The sequence below is a fragment of the Macrotis lagotis genome, chromosome 1, assembly GCF_037893015.1.
Source record: "Macrotis lagotis isolate mMagLag1 chromosome 1, bilby.v1.9.chrom.fasta, whole genome shotgun sequence".
Lineage (NCBI taxonomy): Eukaryota > Metazoa > Chordata > Mammalia > Peramelemorphia > Peramelidae > Macrotis > Macrotis lagotis.
Window position 1 is genome coordinate 449,688,934 of NC_133658.1, and position 23,757 is coordinate 449,712,690.

The 23,757-nt window shown below is 37.0% G+C and overlaps 1 protein-coding gene across 3 annotated transcripts in view; it reads left to right on the forward strand.

The window, feature by feature from the left end:
- Positions 1-23,757, forward strand: part of WDHD1 (WD repeat and HMG-box DNA binding protein 1) — a 100,834-nt gene that overhangs the window by 25,560 nt on the left and 51,517 nt on the right. For all 3 annotated transcript variants that reach the window (XM_074213449.1, XM_074213448.1, XM_074213450.1), the window contains 4 exons: positions 1,309-1,415; positions 1,553-1,694; positions 2,527-2,743; positions 10,149-10,333. In XM_074213449.1, coding sequence (XP_074069550.1) covers positions 1,309-1,415; positions 1,553-1,694; positions 2,527-2,743; positions 10,149-10,333 — 651 coding nt within the window. The remainder of the gene's footprint in view (positions 1-1,308; positions 1,416-1,552; positions 1,695-2,526; positions 2,744-10,148; positions 10,334-23,757) is intronic.

Here is a 23,757-nt window from a genome sequence, read left to right on the forward strand (position 1 = left end):
TTCTTAATGAATTTTTAGGATTTACTGTAGTGTTTATGAGCTACCTAGGTTTAGAATGGATCTACACTGCATCTTCCCACAGTTCCTTTAAAAATATAGATTAGACTAAGAAAGGTAGAGGAAAATCTTTCAAGTTAGTAAAATGACAGCACAATGAGAATGATCAGTGATAGGTTGCCATTAACTAGAGGAGAAGGATGCTAAGTAAAGGTGTCAAATTAAAGATCTGGATATGAGTATGTGGAATGCTATTTTACTGACCTGGGGAAATGGGGAAGTAATTAGCTATCCTTTCCGAGCTGATATCTTCAGAGTAATATCAGATTTCAACTATCACAGATTAATGAAAGACTACACAGAGGAAAAGATCAAGGATACAAGTGAATTTATTTATAATAGGATCTTAAATTCCATCTTCCACTAACTCATTAATAGTGGTAGTCCTTTCAAAAGGATATAAATATCTCTTCTTGCTATAGTTGAGGTACTGCTTTCATCTAAGGAAGTTTTTATATCAGATATATCAGTGTACCTTGACTTTTGCCAATAAATCTTTTGGCATAGTAGGTAAGAGTGCTGATCCTGGAATCAGGAAGATCCTGAGTTCAAATCTAGCTTCAAACACTTCCTAGCCATGTGATTATGGACAAGTCACAACCCCATTTGCCTCAGTTTTCTCATCTATAAACTGAACTGAAGAAGGAAATGACAATTCACTTTTCCATGAAAACCCGTGATGGGATCATGAAAAATCAGGCACAAATGAAGAATAATTAAACAAGCACAAAGTTGAATCATAGAATTCTATGATCCAGATATGGATAAGGTGATAAATAGGTTTAAAAAATTTTGTTCTCAAGTCTATACCTAAAGTAATAGTTTCAAAGAATAATTGAATGTTTATTGTATCCTTACTGTATTTCTCTGTGAAATGCTATCTAGTTAGAAGTCTTCTGAAACCTTGAATAATGGCATTTATGGATTAATAATAGCAGCTACCATTTATATAGTGATTTAAATTTTGCAAAATACTCTACACGTGTTATCTCATTTGATGCTCACAACTACTCTATAGTATAGTTGCTTATCCTTATTCTACATGAAAGAATACTGAGGCAGAGAGGCTAAATGACTTGCCCATATATATACAACTTGCAAGTGTATAATGCAGGTTTTGAATTTCAATTTTTCTTGGCTCCTAAGTCCAACATTATCCACTCTTGTCACCTAATTGCTAAATCAGAATGTGTATATAGTCCCAACTTATCTACAATTGCCTTTATTTTTATTATCTTTTTTTCTTGATAGCCCTTCAATGTTGTAACCTGGTCTCCTTGTGAAAAATATTTGGCAGCAGGGAGTGTAAATGGTTGTATTGTTGTTTGGAATGTGGAAACCAAAGACTGCATGGAAAGGTAGAGTCAAAAAATACATAGTTTATCTTATTCCTCGTTGTTTTGAAAAATTCATTTGACTTTCTCTTATTAGAATTTAATTATGCTTATTGAAATTTCTTTATCATGATTTAAACTCAACCTTTTTTTGTTTTTAGGGTGAAACATGAGAAAGGTTATACAATTTGTGGCCTAGCGTGGCACCCTACCTCTTGGCAAATAGCATATACAGATGCTGAAGGAAACTTGGGACTTCTGGAGAATGTTTGTGATACAGATGGAAAGAAGTCAAGCAATAAAGTAATATTATAGAAATTTGTTTCTTTTGTGGTGATTATATGCATTATACTTAAGATATGGTTAATATGTTTTAACAAAGGGGCAGCTAGGTCATGCGGTGAATAGAACTCCAGCCCTGGAATCAGGAGGACCTGTGTTCAAATCTGGCCTCAGACATTTAGCAATTACCTAGCTGTGTGATCTTGGGCAAGTCACTTAACTCCACTGCCTTACAAAAACCAAAAAAATAAAAGTAAAAATGTTTTAAGAAAGAACATTTGACAAATTCATGAATTTAGACCTCTGTCTATACCTTATTTGTCAGTTATGTCATTTATTTGCCTCTCTATCAGTATCATTAGAATGAATAAGCAAATGTTTTTAATTTCAACAATTGTTTGAATTATATATCTTAAATTTTCACAGCATTTTCTTGTGATACTTGAAAGATATAATCAGTGATTAACTTTTATGATAGAATCCCAATTCACAAAATCTTAATTTTTATCTGCCATGACATTATCTGCATGACATTGCATGCAGTTTATATCATATTTGTTTAAACACTTATCAATTAAATGTTTCTTTAATGCTTACTGTGTATAATATACTGTGGAAAATAAAAACAAGGCCCATATCCTAACCCTAAGGGAGCTTTCCATCTAGTATGGGAAAGATTTATGTATGCAAAAGATAATTTACATTATAAGGCAATAATTTTTAATGGCCAAAAAAATGTAATAGGCAACTAGCTCTTTGGAAGGGAACCAGATATATTTCAACTGATTACTAGTTACTTAAGTTAACTTCTGTTTAATTTTTCTAATAATTTCTGAGATTAATTTTTTTAAAGGGTTCTGGCATAAGAAACGACGTTTATAATGATCTTTTTGATGGAGATGATGATGGTGATAATAATGACAGTGGTGATTTTTTAAATGAAAATATGGAGTTCCAATTAACTTCAAAAGGAAAAGCAAATTATGAAGATGATGAAGATGATTTTATGTTGACTTCGAGTTATCCTAGACACAGAAAACACATCCTAGAAGATGATGACAGTTCAATTGGTAAGAATCTTAACATATTTATGATAGGCCATTCTACTGATAAATTATTTTAAAGTAATTAAAAAATTTCTGAAAGTTTCTTAATCATCAGTTTTGATATGTCAGATCAGGGAAGTATCAGAGACAGAACCTATGGATTCCAGAATGGTATTTGATAGTCTACTGTGATGTCATTATCAACAAGAGTATTTTGGTTCCTTTATTTTCATTTTACATAAATTTATATAGCTTTACAGAAAAAAATACTATATATTAAATTCTAAACTTTACTATTTTGAGATGTACTTAAACGAGTAAGAATATCAACTTGTAGGTAAATTGCTCAAAAATCTCTTCTCTATTGGTAATATATATTTATATGTGGGAGAGGCAGAATAATGCAGTAAAGAGTTGTATTAGGACTTCCAGACAAGGTGGCAGAAAGGAGCCAGGTCCTGTGCTAAGGTCTCCTGATCTTCCCTCATAAACAATATGAAACAAACCTCTTGAAGTCCTATCAACAAAACCCAGAAACAGAAGCTAGGAAAACAACACGTACCTCAAGGTCTGTCTTCAGGTATCTGGAGTGTGGTGAGTACAGAGGCAGACAGCCAGTAGGGGAGGGATGAGAGCAGGACTAATCTAAGATCAGCCCCAGGGGCTTTCGCTGTGGGAACCACTTCACCCTGAGAACCACTTCTTTGTGGGAATCACTTCACTCTGAGAAACAACAAGAGAGTGGAGGTGTAGCCTTGGGACTGACAGTCTGGGATTTACAAGAAGGGCTGGAGAGTAAGTTCAAGCCTACAGCACCCCCTACTTGCTGGGAGGAGATACTACATCCAGGGAGAAAAGCCTCCAACATCCCCTACTAGCTACTCAGTGAGCAAAACCTCCAGCACTGCCTACTGACCAGCTGGAGATACTATATTGAATGAGTAAAGCCTCTCAGTGCCAAACCTCTGTAAACCAGCCCTTCCTCCAACACAAGACCTTGGGGAAATGAAGAAAGGCCAGTGAAGGGGGTGGGAACCATAGAAAAATTCCTAGAAGGAAAAGACCCTAATTCAGAGAGAGGTAGAACACCTGAGGAGAATATGATTTGGTCTCCAGTACAGAAAGATTTCCTTGAAACAATCAGGAAGGAGTTTAAAAATCAATTGGAAAATTTGGGAAAAGAAACCCAAGAGCAAATTACTACCTTGCAACAAGAAAACAAATCCTTGGAAAATGCAATTGGACAAATGCAAAAAGAAAATAATTCTCTCAAAACCTCAAATGAACAAAGGGAAAACTCTTATAAAAAATAGAATTGACCAATTGGAAAAGGAGTTGCAAAAAGTAAATGAATAAAATTCTTCCTTAAAACAATAATGGAATCTATGGAAACCAATGACTTCATGAGACAATAAGAATTGTTTAAACAAAACCAAAAAATTGAAAAAATAGAAGAAAATGTTAAATACCTCATCAGCAAAACCACTGACCTTGAGAATAGATGGAAGAAAGATAACCTAAAAATTATTGGTCTTCCTGAAAACATTGAAGAGAAAAAGAGCCTGGACTTAATATTACAGGATTTAGTGATGGAAAACTGCCCTGATATCATGGAACCAGAGGGCAAAATAGTTATTGAAAAAAATATCGATCCTCTCTAGAAAGGGATCCCAAAATGAAAACACCAAGGAATATTGTAGCCAGATGCCAGAACTATCAGATAAAAGAGAAAATCCTGCAAGCAGCCAGAAAGAAACAATTTAAATACCATGGAGCCACAGTAAGGATTACACAGGACCTGGCAGCATCAACATTAAGGGATCAAAGGGCCTGGATTGCAATATTCTGAAAAGCAAGGGAGCCAAGAATCCAATATCCAACAAAACAGCCTTCTCTTCCAAGGCAAAAGATGGACATTTAATGAAGTAGGAGACTTCCAACTTTTCTTGATGAAAAGACCAGTGCTTAATAGAAACTTTGGACTTTAAACAGGAGACTCCAGAGACACATGAAAAGATAAAATTAAAATAAGGGGAAGGTGAAGGGGAAAAAAATTGTTATCAAATAAGATGAAATTGGCAATATCCCTACCTAGAAGAAAGACTTTGACAACTCTCGAGAATTGTAACTCTATTAGAGAGAATTTAATTAGCCAGAAGAGATGGATATGCATAACTTATTTGAGAAACTGTTATCCAGTGAGATGAAACTGGATATATCCTTACCTGGGAGAAAAACTAATAACTCTCAATAATTGTAATTCCAGTAGAGAGAATAGGCAGAAGTGATGGACACTCATGACCTTTCTGTGACTCAGATAGAAGGATTTAAAACAACAGCTCCTTAAAAAGGACACTAAAGAGATGGGAGGATAGATTGAATGGGGTACATCTTATTACATTAAGAGGTACAAAGGACTTATAGAGGGGAAGAAGGGAGGAGGTGAGAACTGCCTGAATCTTACTCTCATCAGATTGACTTAAAGTTACCATATACATGCTCAGTTAACTTAAGAAACTTATCTTTAAAGTGTTAAAAGAGGAAAAGGGGAGGGGGAGGAAAGGGGGGAATCAACAGAAAGAAGGGAAGAAAGATGGGGCAAAGGGAAAGGGGGGGAAAAGGGGGGAGGGGGTTGGATATAGCAGGGAAAACACCCTGAAGGTGATGGTATTCAGAAACAACACACTGGGGAATATGGATAAAAGGAAAAAGGGGAACATACAAACAGAGAGAAGATAACATGGAAGGCAATAAAGAGTAATTATAACTTTGAATGTGAATGGGATGAACTCTCCCTTAAAACATAAGTGAATAGCAGAGTAGATTAAAAACCAGAATCCTACAATATGTTGCTTACAAGAGACTCAAATGAAGCAGAGAGATACATGTAGAGTAAAGGTAAAAGATTGGAGCAAAATATATTTTTCTTCAACTGAAGTGAAAAAAGCAGGGGTAGCAATCCCTATCTCAGACAAAGCAGCTGCAAAAATATTTAGTGTTAGAAGAGATAAGGAAGGAAACTTTATCCTCCTAAAAGGTACCATAGACAATAAAGTGATTTCAATATTGAATATATATGCACCCAATGGTATAGCATCCAAATTCTTAGAGGAGAAGTTAAAGGAGCTATAGGAAGACATAGACAGCAAAACTCTACTAGTGGGAGACCTTAACCTCCCGCTCTCAGATATAGATGAATCTAACCATAAAATAAACAAGAAGGAAGTTAAGGAGGTAAATAGATTGTTAGAAAATCTAGACATGATAGACATATGGAGGAAATTGAATGGGGATTGAAAGGAATATACTTTCTTTTCTGCAGTACATGGCACTTACACAAAAATTGACCATGTACTAGGGCATAAAAATCTAATAATCAATTGCAGAAAGGCAGAAATAGTGAATACATCTTTCTCAGATCATAATGCAATAAAAATCATATGCAATATTGGGCCAGGGAGATATAGACCCAAAACTTACTGGAAACTGAATAACCTCATTTTAAAGAACGAGTGTATCAAACAACAAATTATTAGAAAGAATAATTATTTTATCCTAGATAATAACAGTAATGAAACAACATACCAAAACTTATGGGATACCCTCAAGGCGGCTGTCAAGGGATATATTATCTTTAAATGCTTATATGAATAAATTAGAGTAAGAGGAAATCAATGAACTAAATAGGCAACTAACAAAATTAGAGAAAGAACAAATTAAAAACCCCAGTTAAATACCAAATTAGAAATCCTAAAAATTAAAGGAGAAATTAGTAAAATTGAGAGCAAGAAAAAAATTGAATAAATAAAACTGAGAACTGGTTTCATGAAAAAAAACAATAAAATTGATAAACCTCTAGTCAATTTGATTAAAAAAAAGAAGAAAACCAAATTGCTTGTATCAAAAGGTGAACTCACCACCAATGAGGAGGAAATTAAAGTAATAATTCAGGATTATTTTGCCCATCTCTATGCAAATAAATTTGATAATCTAAATGAAATGGATGAGTGTTTACAAAAATATAAGTTGCCCAGGTTAAATGAAGAGGAAATTAAATACCTAAATAATCCTGTCTCAGAAAAAAGAAAATCAACAAGCCATTATTGAACTCCCTAAGGAAAAAATCTCCAGGGCCAGATGGATTCTCAAGTAAATTCTATCAAACATTTAAGGAACAACTGGTTCCAATTCTATATAGACTATTTAAAAAACAGGTGAAGATGGAACTCTGCCTAACTCTTTCTATGACACTAATATGGTGCTGATACCTAAACCAGGAAGAGTTAAAACAGAAAGAAAATTATAGACCTGTCTCCCTGATGAATATAGATGCAAAAACCTTAAATAAAAACTTAGCAAAATGACTACAAGTTATCACTAGGATAATACATTATGACTAAGTAGGATTTATCCCAGGAATGCAGGGTTGGTTCAATATTAGAAGAACTGTCAGTATATTTAATTATATCAATAATAAACCTGTCAGAAATCATATGATTATATCAATAGATGCTGAAAAAGTTTTTGAAAAAACAGCACCCATTCCTACTAAAAACACTAGAGAGCATAGGAACAAATGGATTGTTTATCAGAATAATAAACAGTATCTATAACTATCAACAAACATTATATGCAATGGGGATAGGCTAGAGGAATTCCCAGTAAGATCAGGGGTGAAATAAGGATGCCCACTATCACCACTGCTATTCAATATCATATTAGAAATGTTTGCTTCCACAATAAGAGAAGAAAAAGAAATTGAAGGAATTAGAATAGGAAAGGAAGAGACAAAACTCTCACTCTTTGCAGATGACATGATGGTATACCTAGGAAACCCCCAAAAATCATCTAAAAGAACTACTTGAAAAAATTATCAACTTTAGCAAAGTCGCAGGATATAAAATAAACCCTTATAAATCCTTAACATTTCTATATATGACTAGCAAGTTGCAGCAGAAAGAGCTAGAAAGGGGCGGCTAGGTGGCGCAGTGGATAAAGCACCGGCCCTGAAGTCAGGAGTACCTGGGTTCAAATCCGGTCTCAGACATTTAATAATTACCTAGCCTTGGGCAAGCCACTTAACCCCATTTGCCTTGCAAAAACATAAAAAAAAATGAAACAAAACAGAGCTAGAAAGGGAAATTCCATTCAAAGTAATGTCAGACAATATAAAATACCTAGGACTCTACCTGTCAAGGCAGACTCAGAAACTTTTTGAAAACAATTACAAAGCACTTCTCACACAAATAAAATCAGACTTAACTCGCAAATATGAACTGCTCATGGATAGGTGGAGCTAATATAATAAAAATGGCAATTCTCCCCAAATTAAACTACTTGTTTAGTGCCCTACCATTCAAAATTCCAAAAAATTACTTTAATGAGTTAGAAAAAAATATAAGTAAATTCACATGGAGAAATAAAAAGTCAAGAATCTCTAGAGATTTAATGGGAAAAAAAGTACAAAAGAAGGTGACTTAACCTTACCAGATTTAAAATTATAAAACATCAGTCATCAAAACTGTCTGGTATTGGCTAAGAAATATAGTGGTGGACCAGTGGAATAGACTAGATGCAATAGCAGGAAACAATTAAGAGTAATCTGCTGTTTGATAAGCCCAAAGAGTCCAGCTATTAGGATAAAAACTCTTTCATAAAAACTGCTGGGAAAATTGGAAATTAGTATGGAAGAAACTTAGATTATCCAATATTTCACACCCTATACCAAAATAAGATCCAAATGGATACAGTATTTAGACATTTAAAACAATATTATAAGCAAACTAAAAGATCAAGAACTAGTTTACCTGTCAGATCTATGACAAGAGAAGCAGTTTATGACTAAGGAAGAGATGGAGAAATCACTAAAAACAAACTAGATGATTTTGATTACATTAAATTCAAAAGCTTTTGCACACACAAAATCAAAAGAAATGTAGTAAACTGGGAAACAATCTTTACAACTAATGTTTCTGACAAAGGACTCATTTCTAACATATATATACACACACACACACACACACACACACACACACAAAGAACTGAGTCATATTTAAAAAAAAAGTCATTCCCCAGTTGACAAATGGTCAAAGGATATGCAAAATTTGTGGATCAGGAGATCGAAGCAATCTGTAATCATGAAAAATTGCTCTAAATCATTACTTATTAGAGAAATGCAAATTAGAGCATCTCTGAGGTACCACCTCACATGTCTCAGACTGGCCAATATTACTAGAAAGTACAATGATCAGTGTTGGAAGGGATGTGGGCAATCTGGGACACTATTCATTGTTGGTGAAACTGAACTCATCCAACCTTTCTGGAGAGAAATTTGGAACTATGCCCAAAGGACCACAGAAATGTGCATCCCCTTTGATCCACCAATACCACTACTGGGTCTATATCCTGAAGAGATGATGGAAAAGGGTAAAAATATCACTTGTACAAAAATATTCATACAAGCCCTGTTTGTGATGGCAAAGAATTGGAAATCAAGTAAATGTCCTTCAGTTGGGGAATGGCTTATCAAACTGGTATATGTATGTCATAGACCACTATTGTTCTATTAGAAACCAGGAAGGATGGGAATTCAGGGAAGCTTAGAGGGATTTGCATGAACTGATGCTGAATGAGATGAACAGAACCAGAAAAACAGTGTACACCCTCACAGCAACATGGGGGTGATGATCAACCTTAATGAACTTGCTCATACCAACAAGGGAAACAATCAGGGACAATTTTGGGATATCTGCAATGGAGAATGGCATCTGTATCCTGAGAAAGAATTGTGGAGTTTCAACAAAACCAAAGACTTTCTGTGTACCTTCAATTTAATTTTTAAAAAAATTTTCTTATTATATAGTTCTGCTGTATCTCATAGTGTTTGTTTCTTTCTTAAAGGTATGATTTCTCTGTCATCACATTCAGCTTAGATCAATGCATACTATGGGAATGATGTAAACACTGCTTTCTGTGGGCAGTGGAGGGAGAGAAGCAAGATTGGGGCAAAAATTGTTAATACTGAAAATAAATAAAACCTTCCTAAAATTAAAAAAGAAAGAGTTGTATTAGAGTTAAACTAACCTGGTTTGAAGTTTACTTCTGACTCACTGTGACCCAGGGCAAGTCTCTTCACCTGTCAGTATTCCACATAGCTCAAGAAGACAAGTTACAATCCCAAGGAATATGAGGTTTGGGCCTTCTTTGGTAAGGATCTTCCTTTTTCCTTTTTTTTCAGTTTAAATGTCCAGTGTTCTAAGGCCAGTAAGACAGTATTTTCAAGAATTTGTACCCTCACTGGCTGATTAGCAGGTCAAATTGCTCACAGTTTGTATGAGATAATCAGCTACTGGTTTTTATTTTTGCAACAACTTCTTAGCTTTTGTTCTTTATTTTCTTGGTATTTATGATTATCTGATTTCTATTCCAGATGTTGCATTGATGGAAAAAGGTTCTCATCGTGAAAAAGAAGAGAAAGACGAACTGTTGGGTAGCACTCATGCCATGCCTCTTACAACTTCCCAAAGACCATTTTATGATGGACCAATGCCATCTCCTCAGCAAAAACCATTCCAATCTGGTTCTACTCCTCCACACCTCACCCATCGTTTCATGGTAAGACTCATCAGATTTGTATTTAATAATCAAAAGTCTTTCCATTTTGTTTAGCAGTTATTCTCACTATTATGGGGCAATAGAATATCTTCATTACTGGAAATAAATTATTATAGTTAATTTTCTAGTTCAGTAAATTATAATTATTCTAACATGTATGATACTAATTTTCTGTTTTATAGAATGTAGTATAGAGAGCATGATTGCATGTTTTTTCAAGTATTTTATCCCTCAAGGTCTTCATTCACAATATTTTTCACTGCCTACTAGTCTAAGATTAAAAAGAGAAAAACTGAATTTATCTTGCCCCTGGGCTTTTGTAAAAGTTTACCTTTTGAATAAATTCCTACTATATTTGCCTATTTCCCCTCAAAGTAGAGTTCAGAAAGAAATTAATTGAGCATTTCAGAATGTTGGATGCTAATTAATCAAGGTTTTATTGTGTGCACCTAGTTTAGGGTTCTTTAGATGGAATAAATCTGAGGTGAATTATATTTAAAAATTAAAGATAACATTTTATTTTGAAACTTTTTTGAAACTTTGTTGTAATTGTTATCATGTCCTTATGATGCCTTAATCTTCTGATGTCATGTAATATATGGATTTTGATTTTTGAGGAAGGTACAGTCATAGAAAATGGACATCCCCATGCCTTTCTGCCTGTTATTTCCCATGTCTGAAATACACTTCTTCCTTATCTCTGTATCTTTCTTATCCCTATGTATACTCAAATATGCATATTACTTATCCTGACATAATGTAAGCTCCATGAAGGCAGGATTGTCTCTCTATCTCAAATCTACTTAATATAATTTCCTCCATCCCCAGTGCCTGATGCATAGAAGTTGCTTGATAAATGGGTCTAGTATCTTTTTTTTTTTTATTTAGGTTTTTGCAAGGCAATAGGGTTAAGTGGCTTGCCCAAGGCCACACAGCTAGGTAATTATTAAGTTTCTGAGCCTGGATTTGAACTCAGGTACTCCTGACTCCAGGGCCAGTGCTCTATCCACTGTGCCACCTAGCTGCCCCCATGGATCTTGTAGCTTACAATAAGCCTGTAATATTTCTTGTTATAAGACAAGATCTGTCTCCAACTAAACCATAATCATCTGTAATTCCTCATTCAAAAAAATTGAACTGTGCCCTTGGAATCATGCTGGACTTTGATAGGTAAGCTTTGACTTTAAATTACTTGTAGTTCCAGGATTGTGTAGTACTAAATCAGTTAAGATAAGAGGAAGGTTGAAGTTTTAACTGTTTCCCTCATCTCTTCTTTGTATACATGTTTACTAGTCCATTCTGATTATGAGAAACAGCTTTCCCTAATGTTTTTTTCTCTACTTTTGCCACCCTTCCCCAGAGCCCTCTTCTCTCTTTCCATTCATTTCTTTAAAGTAATGAGGATATAATAAAACCATTCTCTAGCCTTTTCTTATTAGATTCTCTGTATTTCTCCTGATGATGATAGAGCTTAAAGGGGATGTCAGAATTATTAGTATATGTGGTTTTTCATTGTTTACTCAAGTTATTATTATTTGTTCATGATTGCCTTTTTATGTCTCTTAATTCCCATGTTTTAACCTTCAAAATTTCTTTTTATTTGTATTTTTTGTTAGGAATGCTTGAAAAGTGCTTTATTCCATTAAAGGTTCATTTTTTTCCCCATTGTTGTATTATATTTTGTTTTGCCAGGTAAGTTATTCTTGGCTAGAAGTCCATAACTTTTGCCTTATGGACTATCATGTTTCAAATTTCTCTGCTCCTTACACCCAAAGAGCAACAAAAATGTGTATACCCTTTGATCCAACAATACCACTATTGGGTCTATACCCTGAAGAGATGATGAAAAAAGGGTAAAAACATCACTTGTACAAAAATATTCATAGCAGCCCTGTTTGTGGTGGCAAAGAATTGGAAATCAAGTAAATGCCCTTCAGTTGGGGAATGGCTTAGCAAACTGTGGTATATGTATGTCATGGAACACTATTGTTCTATTAGAAACTAGGAGGGATGGGAATGCAGGGAAGCCTGGAGGGATTTGCATGAGCTGGTGCTGAGTGAGATGAGCAGAACCAGCAACATGGGGGCGATGATTAACCTTGAAGGACTTGCTTATTCCATCAGTGCAACAATCAGGGACAATTTAGGGCTCCCTGCAATGGAGCATACCATCTGTATCCAGAGAAAGTACTGTGGAGTTTGAACAAAGACCAAGGACTATTACCTTTAATTTAGAAAAAAAAAATTGATATCTTATTGTCTGATCTTGCTATCTCTTATACTTTATGTTTCTTCCTTAAGGATATGATTTCTCTCTCATCACATTCAGTTTGGATCTATATATACCATGGAAACAATATAAAGACTAAAAAATTGCCTTCTGTGGGGGGGGGAAGTAAGATCAGGGGGAAAATTGTAAAACTCAAAATAAATAAAATCTTTATAAACCAAAAAAAGTTTCTCTGTTCCTATATGATGGTTGCTAGATTGTGGGTAATCCACGTGTTGACTCTATACTTAATTTCTTTCTTTGATGTGGGTTTTGACTCTATAGATAAGGGAGTTTTCATTTGGGGATTTAATTTAAGGAAGTGAATGATGAATTCTTACTTTTTTCCACTTTGTATTCTGTTTCTAAAATATCTGGACAGTTTTTTTTAAAGATTTCTTAAAATGGTTAAGGAAGTCCAATATTTTTAACTTTATCATTTTTTGGTTTATTTATTTTATATTATTGGAGTAATCTTGTTGTGAGAGTAAATATAACCCCCCCCCACCAAAAACGATGAGAAACCTCAAGAATAGTGAGAGAGAGAAAAAAAAGTACTTCAGTCTGTGTTCATATTCCAATGGCTCTATCTTTGGGATGAATTGCCTTCTTTATTATGGGTCCACCAAAGATGTTGCTTCACTATTTTTCCTGCGGTTGCTATAACTAGCTGTATTTCCCTCCACTCTGTTCCTTCCCATTCTCTCCTCTCCTCTCCTCTCCTCTCCTCTCCTCTCCTCTCCTCTCCTCTCCTCTCCTCTCCTCTCCTCTCCTCTCCTCTCCTCTCCTCTCCTCTCCTCTCCTCTCCTCTCCTCTCCTCTCCTCTCCTCTCCTCTCCTCTCCTCTCCTCCCCTCCCCTCCCCTCCCCTCCCCTCCCCTCCCCTCCCCTCCCCTCCCCTCCCCTCCCCTCCCCTCCCCTCCCCTCCCCTCCCACCATCTTCACTCTATTTTGTCACCTATTCCCTCCCCCCATTCCCTCTTATCCCATCCCTTTCTTCTCATTTTTCTCTAGGGTAAGACAGATTTCTGTACCCTATTAAGTGTGTATATTATTTCCTCTCTGAGCCATTTCTGATGAGAATGAATGTTCACTCATTCCCCTTCGCCTTCCCCTGTTCCACTCCATTGAAAATGCTTTTTCTTGAATCTTATGTGAAATATCTTAGCCCCGTCTTCCTCTCCTCTCTTTTCCTCCCAGTATTTCCTTTATCACCCATCAACTCCATCTTTTTACTATATTATGCCATCATATTCTGCTCCTTCCTGTGCCTTGTCTATATATGCTCCTTCTAACTGCTTTTATGAATGAAAAAGTTCATATGAATTATCAGTATCTTCTTCACATGAAGGAATACAAACAGTTAAGCATCATTAAGTTCCTCATAGTTAGTCCTTCTCATCCACCTGATCTATGTTTCACCTGAGTCCTGTACTTGGAGATCCAAACTTTGTTTTCAGCATTGGTTGTTTCAGTAAGAAAGTTTGAAAGTCCCCTGTTTTGTTAAAGTTCGTCTTTTTTCCCCCTGAATGAGGATGTCTAGGGTTTTTTTGAAAGATATTATTTATTTTGAATTTTACAATTTTTCTGCTAATCTTGCTTCCCTCCCCCCAACCAACCCCCTCAGAAGGCAGTTTGTTAAGTCTACCTTGTTTCCATGGTGTGTATTGATCAAAGTTGAATGTGATGAGAGAAAAATCATATTCTTTTTTTTTTTAGTTTTTTGCAAGGCAAATGGGGTTAAGTGACTTGCCCAAGGCCACACAGCTAGGTAATTATTAAGTATCTGAGACCAGACTTGAACCCAGGTACTCCTTACTCTAAGGCTAGTGCTTTATCCACTATACCACCTAGCCGCCCCTGAAAAATCATATTCTTAAGGAAGAAACTTAAATTATGAGATATAACAGAATTACATAATGAGATAACTTTTTTAAAATTAAAAGTAATAAATAGTCTTTGGTCTTTGTTCAAACTCCACAATTCTTTCTCAGGATACAAATGACATTCTCCATCACAGATATCCCAAGATTGTGCCTGATTGTTGCCCTGTTAGTATGAGCAAGTCCATTAAGGTTGATTATCACTCCCATGTTGCTGTTAGGGTGTACAATGTTTTGCTGGTTCTGCTCATCTTGCTCAGCATCATTTCATGCAAATCCTTCCAGGCTTCCCTGAATTCCCATCCCTCTTGGTTTCTAATTGAACAATAGTGTTCCATCACATACATATACCACAGTTTATTAAGCCATTCCCCAATAGATGGACATTCACTCAATTTCCAATTCTTTGCCACCACAAACAGAGCTGCTATGAATATTTTTGTACAGGTGATGTTCTTACCCTTTTTCATAATAGGATTTTCAATTTTATTGAGTAGTTGATTTTTGGTTGTAAACCAAGATCTTTTGCCTTCCAGAATATCATATTCCAAGCCCTATGAGGCTTAATGACGATACTGCCAGAACCTGTGTAATCCTTGCTATAGAGCCACAGTGGTTGAATTACTTGTTTCTCACAGCTTTTTAGTATTTTCTCTTTGACTTGCAAGTTTTGGAATTTGACCATAATATTCCTGGGAGTTTTTGTTTTGGTATCTCTTTTAGGAGGTGATTTGGTTAATCCCCTCAATTTGTATTTCACCTCTGCTTCTAGTATCTCAGGGTAGTTTTGCTGTATTATTTCTTGAACAATGAAGTCTTAAGCTCTTTTCCTCATCATGATTTACAGGGATCCCCACAATTTTTAGATTATATCTCTTGATCTCTTTTCAAGTTTGGTTGTTTTTCCAATGAAATATTTCACATTTTCTTCTAATTTTGGGGTTTTTAGGAATAGTTTTATTTCTCCCTGATTTCTTGCAAAGTCTTCAGCCTCCTTTAGTTCTATTCTACATTTAAACGAGTAATTTTCTTCAGAGAGCTGTTTTAGCCCCTTTTCCAGTTAGGCAATTCTTCTTTTTAAGGCATTCTACTTATTTGCCATTCATGTTGCTTTTTCCATTTGGCCTCAACTATTTTTTAACATATTATTTCTTCATTATTTTTTGTATTTCTTTCTTCAGTCTGTTGGCTTGATTTTCATGATTTATCTGCATCACTCTCCATTTCTCTTCCCAATTTTTCCTCTACCTCCCTTAATTGCTTTTCAAAGTCTTTTTTGAGCTCATCTATAGCCTGAGCCTATTTTCTATTTCTCTTGGAGGTTTTGGGTACAGTGGTTTCAATTTTGTCGTCTTCTGAATCTTCCACAGGACCAAAGTAATTTTCTGTGGTCAAATTCTTTTTCTTTTGTTGCTCACTTCCTCAGCCTCTGACTGATTTACTGCACTTACAAGGCTTTGAGGGGTTTTTGGGACAGCTTAATTCCTCCCAGGTCTTGTGAGAGGCTTTGACTGCTCTCTTGCTTGTTTTCATGCCCTCCCCTCTGTCCCAGAGTTGTGCGGGGGTTCCCTGCTTGGCTATGGTGGTATGGGAGCCCAAACTGCAACCTGGATTTGAGTGTGGGCAAACAGCTGAGTCATGCCCAGGGAGAACAGAGAGACTTCTACAATCTTCCCCAACCCTTACGGTCTGTGGGCTGCTTTCTGGAGGTACAGGCTGGCTTCCCCGATTCCCGCTGCAGGTTCTTACTGCAGGGCTACTCTGAGGCCAGTGCTCACTCTGTACTCAGTCTGGTGCAGCAGAGTTCTCTCACCACCCCTTCAAGCTGTTCCTGGTGATCCTGGGTCCAGAGGTCTGGAAAATGCCCCCTCTGCCATGGACCCAGGTGCCCCCAGGGATCTAGGCACTTGTCCTGGCTGCACTGCACTGCAATTTTTTCCAACCCCTGTCCCAGTGAAACAGACCTTTCCTGTGGAACTTCTAAGTTGTCTTAGACTGGGAAATTGTATCACTCAGTTTTTCTGTGGTTTCTGTCCCTCTAAATTTTGGCTAGAGTCATAATTTGATGACTTTTGGAGATTTGGGGGGAATGAGTTTCCAGGAATTCCTGCCTTTACACTACTATATTGACTCCACCCATCCAATGATTTTTAAATGTTTTCTTCTCTGTTTTCCAGGTCAGTTGTTTCTTTTGCATTTGTGTCTTGAGCATTATTGCTTCTATAATCATTTAATGTAGTGGAATTGTTTTTTTGTTTCTCTTTTACTCCAACTTTCTTCTTGACTTTAGATTAGATGGTAGGGTTAAGAATAGAAAGTCTATACTGGTCCTATTGAGGCTTTCTTTGCATATTGAATTTGTTTTTTGTTTTTTTGTTTTAATTTTTGCAAGGCAAATGGGGTTAAATGTCTTGCCCAAGGCCATACAGCTAGGTAATTATTAAATGTCTGAGATTTGAACTCAGGTACTCCTGACTCCAGCACTGGTGCTCTATCCATTGCACCACCTAGCCTCCCCTGCATATTGAATGTTATGTTATTTCAGGATCTCAGGGACAGACTGTAAGCTTTTAGTATTCCTAATATGTTCTGACTCTGGGCAAAGTTTCATAACTGATATGTGTGTAGGAGATGCCTTATTATGAGAAAATCTGTAATTGACTCATAAAAAATACGCACAGTGGAATCATCTCTATGTCTTTAAGTTAATTGTGAAATAAAAATAATAGAATAGCAAGCTGATTTTAGGTACTTATGTTTCATTGAAAATCATAGTTTAATCTTTTTTTTTTAAATTTTTTTTCCCCTGGTTATATACAAAAACAAGTTTCAACATTCACTTCTAGACTCTTTCCCTTCCTCCCACTCTACTCCCCCTCATTGAGAAAGCAAGTTACTTAACATAGGTTAAAAATGTGTAATCATGAAGTGAGGGGGGCGGAGCCAAGATGGCAACATGAAGGGATCGAGTCTTAGGAGCTCTCTGATAAAAACTCATAAACTAAGGACTCTAACTAAACTTTTGAGAGACAGAACCCACAAAGGGACCCAGTGAGGCAGTTCTCCTACTCAAGGTAACCTGGAAAAGAGCAGAAAGGCTCTGCTCCTTGGGGTCAGAAGGGCGGCCTGCCAGAGGGGTGGCCCGCCAGAGCCAAAGAACTTCAACCTCCCGGAGGCAGCCCTAGGGTGCTGGGAGCCACGGCTCACAGCAGCAGGGGAGTCTCCTGAGCTGCACCCCGAGGAGCACCGGGCACAAAGTGGGGGAACAGCTGGGGACCTCTGCCAGAGCGAGCACATGGAGCCCAGCCCTCAGGGTACACAGCAAGCAGCTTGGTCTTTCCCTAGCCCTGATCCAGCACCCCGGGGCATGAGCCCATTGAGCTGAGGGAGGGGAGTGAAGAGAGACTGCCTAGTTCTGTCCTCTGCCCCTGGAACAGGACTCTGGGGCTCTGACCACATTCAGATTCTAACTAATTGCAGTCTAGGCCCCCCCATAGAACAGCAAGGCCCTCCCCCACCTCAGCCCCATGGCAGAGGGGGGTGCTTATGGTCATTCACAGACCAGGAGGGAGGACAGAGACTCACACACTGAGACCCCTGTGGGAGTGTCCCAAAAGCTCAGGAAGCACCCTAAAAAACAGGCTTAGGCTGGGAAAATGAACAAGCAAAGAAACAAGAGGAAGACCATTGAGAAATATTTTGCAAATGAGCCCAAGAAGGATCAAAATACTCAGTCTGAAGATGAGGAAGCACAAGCTCCTGCATCTAAAGACTCCAAGAAAAACAGAAATTGGGCACAGGATGTGTGACACAGCTCAAAAAAGACTTTGAAGAAAAACTGGGAAAAGAAAAGAGAGAGATGCAGGAAAAACATGAAAATGAAGTCAGCAGCTTAGTCAAGGAAATCCAAAAAAATGCTGAAGAAAATAGCATGCTAAAAAACAGCTTAGGTCAAATGGATAAAACAGTTCAAAAAGTTATTGAGGAGAAGAATGCTTTAAAAAGCAAAATTGGCCAGATGGAAAAAGAGATAAGAAAACTCGCTGAGGAGAACAAATCCTTCAGACAAAGAATAGAATTCAGGGAGATTGATGAATTTACCAGAAATCAGGAATCAATACTTCAAAACCAAAAAAATGAAAAATTAGAAGAAAATGTGAAATATCTCATTGAAAAAGCAACTGATATAGAAAACAGACTTAGGAAAGATAATTTAAAAATTATTGGAATACCTGAAAGTCATGATCAGGAAAAGAGCTTTGACATCATTTTCAAAGAATTACTACAGGAAAATTGCCCTGATATTCTAGAAGCAGAGGGCAAAATAGAAATGGAGAGAATCCACCGATCCCCCCAAGAAAGAGATCCCAAAAAACCAACCCCCAGGAATATTATAGCCAAGTTCCAGAACTCCCAAGTCAAAGAGAAAATATTACAAGCAGCCAGGACACAGTTCAAATATCGTGGAGCTGCAGTCAGGATCACACAGGACTTAGCAGCAACTACATTGGAAACTCGTAGGGCTTGGAATACAATATACCGGAAGGCAAAAGAGCTTAGAATGCAGCCAAGAATGAACTACCCAGCAAGGCTGAATGTCCTCTTCCAGGGGAAAAGATGGACTTTCAATGAACCAGGGGAATTTCAAAGGTTCCTTTTGGAATGGCCAGAGCTGAACAGGTTTGATCTTCAGATACAGGACTCAGGTGAAGCATGGAGATTGGAGGAGAGGGGGGAAATATGAAGGACTTAATGAGGATGAACTGCATGTATAGAATAATGATACTGATAATATTCATATGAACCATCTCAGTTAATAGAGCAGGTAGAGGGAGCTTTTATAGTTGAAGCACAGGAGAAAGCTTGAATTCTAAGATAAAATATGGTTTAAAAATGGAGTCAATAGGAAAAAAAGGGAAATGGAATGGGAGAAAGAAAAAGGAGAGGGGGAATAGACCAAGATATTTCATATAATAAGATTTTTTTATTACAGTGAGCTATTGCAATGATATGGAGCGGGGGGAGGCAAGGGGGAATGAGGGAACCTTTGCTCTCATCAGAGATGGCTAGGAGAGGAAACAGCAAATATACTCAATGGGGTATAGACAACTGGAGTAAGAAGGAGGGGGAGCAGGGGGAAGGGGAGGGGATGTGAATAAAGGAGGAGAGGATGGACCATGGGGGGACAGTGGTCAGATATAACACATTTTCTTTTTTACTTCTTCCAAGGGGCTGGGATTGGAAGGCCTGCTCAGGACCACAGGGCCAGGTGGATTCTGGGCCTAAGGGGGTGGTTATGGGGGCTCAGGGCTTCTTGGCCCCAGGACCAGGGATCTGTCTGCTGCGCCACTCAGCTACCCTACAGCAGAGTCAGAGTGAAAGGAGAGAGAAAATATAGTACATGGTAGTGGAGAAATAAGAAAGGAGGGAGTTGCGATCAGCAATGGCAACCTTGGAAAAATATGGAAGTAACTTTTGTGATGGACTTATCATAAAGAATGTGATCTACCCAAGACAGAGTTGTTGGTGTTAGAACAAAGACTGAAGCACATTTTTTGTTATTATTTGGGGGAGGGTGCAGGGCAAGTGGGGCTGGGTGGCCTGCCTGGGGCCACATAGCAGGGTGATCTTTGGGTTAGGGTTTGTTTTTTTTTTCCTTCCTTTTGGTTTTTGCAGGGCAGTGGGGATTGGGTGGCTTGCATGTCACATGGCTGGGTGATAGTTGGGTTTATGAGGCTGCATATGGACTCAGGTGCTTGTGGCTCCAGGGCTGGTGCTTTGTCCATTGCACCACCTGGCCATACCTACAATTATTACTATTATTTTTTTAATTTTAATTTTTTTTTCTCTCCCCTTTACTTTTTCGCCCAAGCAAGTCTATCTATATTCATGGGGGGAGGGGTAATTTGTTTACTTGTAAATAAGTATATTTTATTAATGTAAAAAAAACATTTGTACAAAATGAGAATAAAAAATTAAATTAAAAAAAATGTGTAATCATGGGGGCACCTAGGTGGTGCAGTGGATAGAGCATCAGCCCTGGTGTCAGGATGACCTGATTTCATTTCGGCCTCAGACACTTGCTTAGCTATGTGACCTTGGGCAAGGCACTCTTAACCCCATTATCTGAAATAATTTAAAAACAAAACTAAAAAAACTAAACTAAACTAAAATAAAAATAATAAAAATGTGTAGTCATAAAAAACATTACTACAATAGTCATGTTATAAAAGTAAACATCAATATCCCACCCCCAAAAAAGAAAAATCTCAAGAAAAATGAAATGAAAAAAAAGTATGCTTCAGTGTGTATTCAGAGAACATTGGCTCTGTCTTTGAGATGGATAGTGTTCTTTATCATAAGTCTTTCAGGGTTCTCTTCGGTCACAGCATTGCTAAGAGAAGTTGGTCATTCACAGCTGATCATTCTGCAATATTACTGTTACTTTATATACAGTACATTTTTCATTACATCTGTTCGTGTAAGTTTTTTACTTAGAGCATTCTGTTCATCATTTCCCAAAACAGAATATCTTTTCATCTCAGTCACATACCACAGTTTGTTCAGCCATTTCCCAAAAATGGGCATTGCCTCAATCTCCAACTCCTTGATACTAGACTAGGAAAGAGCTGCTATAAATATACCTATACATATAGGTTCTTTTTTTCCCAAATTGCATCTCTTCTGGAATGTAGACCTAGCAGTGGGATCATTAGACCGAAGGGTAGACATTGTTTTATATTCCTTTGGACTTAGTTCCAAATTACTCTATTGAATTGTTGAATTATTTCACAATTCCTCCAATACTGCCTCAATTTCCCTTCAGCCCTTACAATATTGTCATTTTTTTCTTCTGTCCTATTTGACAATCCAGTAGGTATAAGGTAGTACCCCAGAATTGTTCTAATATGCATTTCTTTTATCAATAGTGAGTTAGAACATTTAAAAAATGAATTAAATTGCATCCATAACTTCATCTGAAAACCATTCATATCTTTTTTTTTGTTTTTGTTTTTGTTTTTTTTGCAAGGCAAATGGGGTTAAGTAACTTGCCCAAGGCCACACAGCTAGGTAATTATTAAGTGTCTGAGACCGGATTTGAACCCAGGTACTCCTGACTCCAAGGCCAGTGCTTTATCCACTATGCCACCTAGCTACCCCCCATTCATATCTTTTGATCATTTATCAATTGGGGAATAGCTCTTATTTTTTTTAAAGTTCGTCTCAGTTCTCCATATTCGAGAAATGTGTTCTTTTATCAGAGAAAGTTGTTTCAATATTGTTTTCCCAGTTACTATTGCTGACTGTATTTTCCTTGATCCTGTTCCCCCCTTCCCATTTATTCTATTTTCTCTTCTTTAACTCTGCCTCTCTTCTAAGGTGTTTTGCATCTGATTCCTCCCTCTCACAATCTTCTCTCCTTACCTGCCCACCCTGTTCCCTTTTCCCATCCCTTTCCTCTTCTCCCTCTCCCTTCCCTTTTATCCCAGGACATTCCTCTCTCGTCCATTAACTCCATAATATATTATACCTTTAAATTCAGTTTCTATCTGTGCCTTATTATATGCTCCTTCTAGCTGCCCTGATAAGTGAGAAAGTTCATATGAGCTAGAAGTATCATCTTCCCTTGTAGGAATATAAGCAGTTTAACACCATTAAGTCCTTTGTGATTTGCCTTTCCCATTTACCTTTTTTATTTTTCACTTGAGTCTTGTATTTGAAGATTCAATTTCCTATTCAGCCCTGGTCATTTATTCAGGAAAGTTTGAAAGTCTCCTATTTCATTGAATGTTCCTCTTTTCTCCTGATGAAAGAGTATGTTCAGTTTTGCTTGGTAGTTAATCCTTGGTTGTAATTTAGTCTCTTTTGTTTTCTGGAATATCATATTCCAAGTCCTATAATCCCTTAATGTAGAAGCTGTTAAATCTTGTGTTTTCCTGACTGTGGCTACATGATATTTGAATTGTTTCTTTCTGACTGCTTGCAATATTTGCTCCTTGACTTGATAGTTCTGAAATTTGACTATAATATTTGGAGGTTTTCATGTTGGGATCTCTTTCAGGAGTTGATTGATAGATTCTTTCAATTTTTATTTTATCCTCTACTTCTAAAATATCAGGGCAGTTTTCCTTAATAATTACTTGTAAAATGTCATCTAGGCTCTCTCTTTTTTTTGTTCATGGCTCTCAGGTAGAAAGTATAATTTTTAAATTGTCTCCTGTATTTTTTCTAGATCTGTTTTCCTATGAATATTTTACATTTTCTTCTAGTTTTTCCATTCTTTTTGTTTTATTTTTTCTTGATTTCTCACAAAATTGTCAGCTTCCCTTTGCTTCATTCTATAGTTTAAGGAATTATTTTTTTTCAGTTAGTTTTTATATCTCCTTTTTCCATTTGACCAATTCTGTTTTTTAAGTCATTCTTCTCATTGGCCTTTTAGACCACTTTTTTCCATTTGGCCCAGTCTGGTTTTAAGATGTTGTTTTCTTAAGTATTCACCAAACCGCTGACTTGGCTTTTGTGATTTTTCTCTTCCTAATTTTTTCTCTACCTTTCCTACTTGATTTTCAAGATCTTTTTTGAGTTCTTCCATGACTTGAGATAAATTTATATTTTTCTTGGAGATTTTGGATCCAGAAACTTTGACTTTGTTATCATCTTCTGAGTGTGGTTTGATCTTCCATAGTAAAGACTTTAGATGCCAAAAGATGAAATGTTTGCTAAATTGTGACTACCTTAGATATTTACATGTAGCTGCCTTAGACATTTACTTGTTAAATGAGTAGCCTAAGAATTTTTTTCCCCCTGTTGTTTGATCATTTCCCCAGCCTCTGACTTGATTTTAACTCTTTGTTAAGGTGGTACTCTACTTCCAGGGTGGAGGATGCACCATCCAGTATTTTTACAGCCATTTTCAGATACCCCCAGGAAACTTCAAGTTTTCAGTTCTCCAAGGTCTTATGAGAGGTCTCCTGGCCTGTGTTCTGATCTGTGGTTGACTACAAGGGCTTCCCTCTGCCCTGGCACTGTGAGGAGAGTTCCTGCTTTGCTAAGCCAGTTAAACCCTATTGTGCTTCTATTCCTTTTCCTGAGACTGGAACTCGGACTGCAACTCAGATCTGTTTATGGCAAGGCAACAGAGTCCTGCCTTAGTGTCAGCAAAGAGACCCCTGCAATCTCCCTCAAATCTCTCCATCATTCATAGAATGAGAGCTCTGGAAGCAATTGACTTTGTAGCCTCAGTGGCTTCTGAAGCCTGTTCCTGTTCCACTGG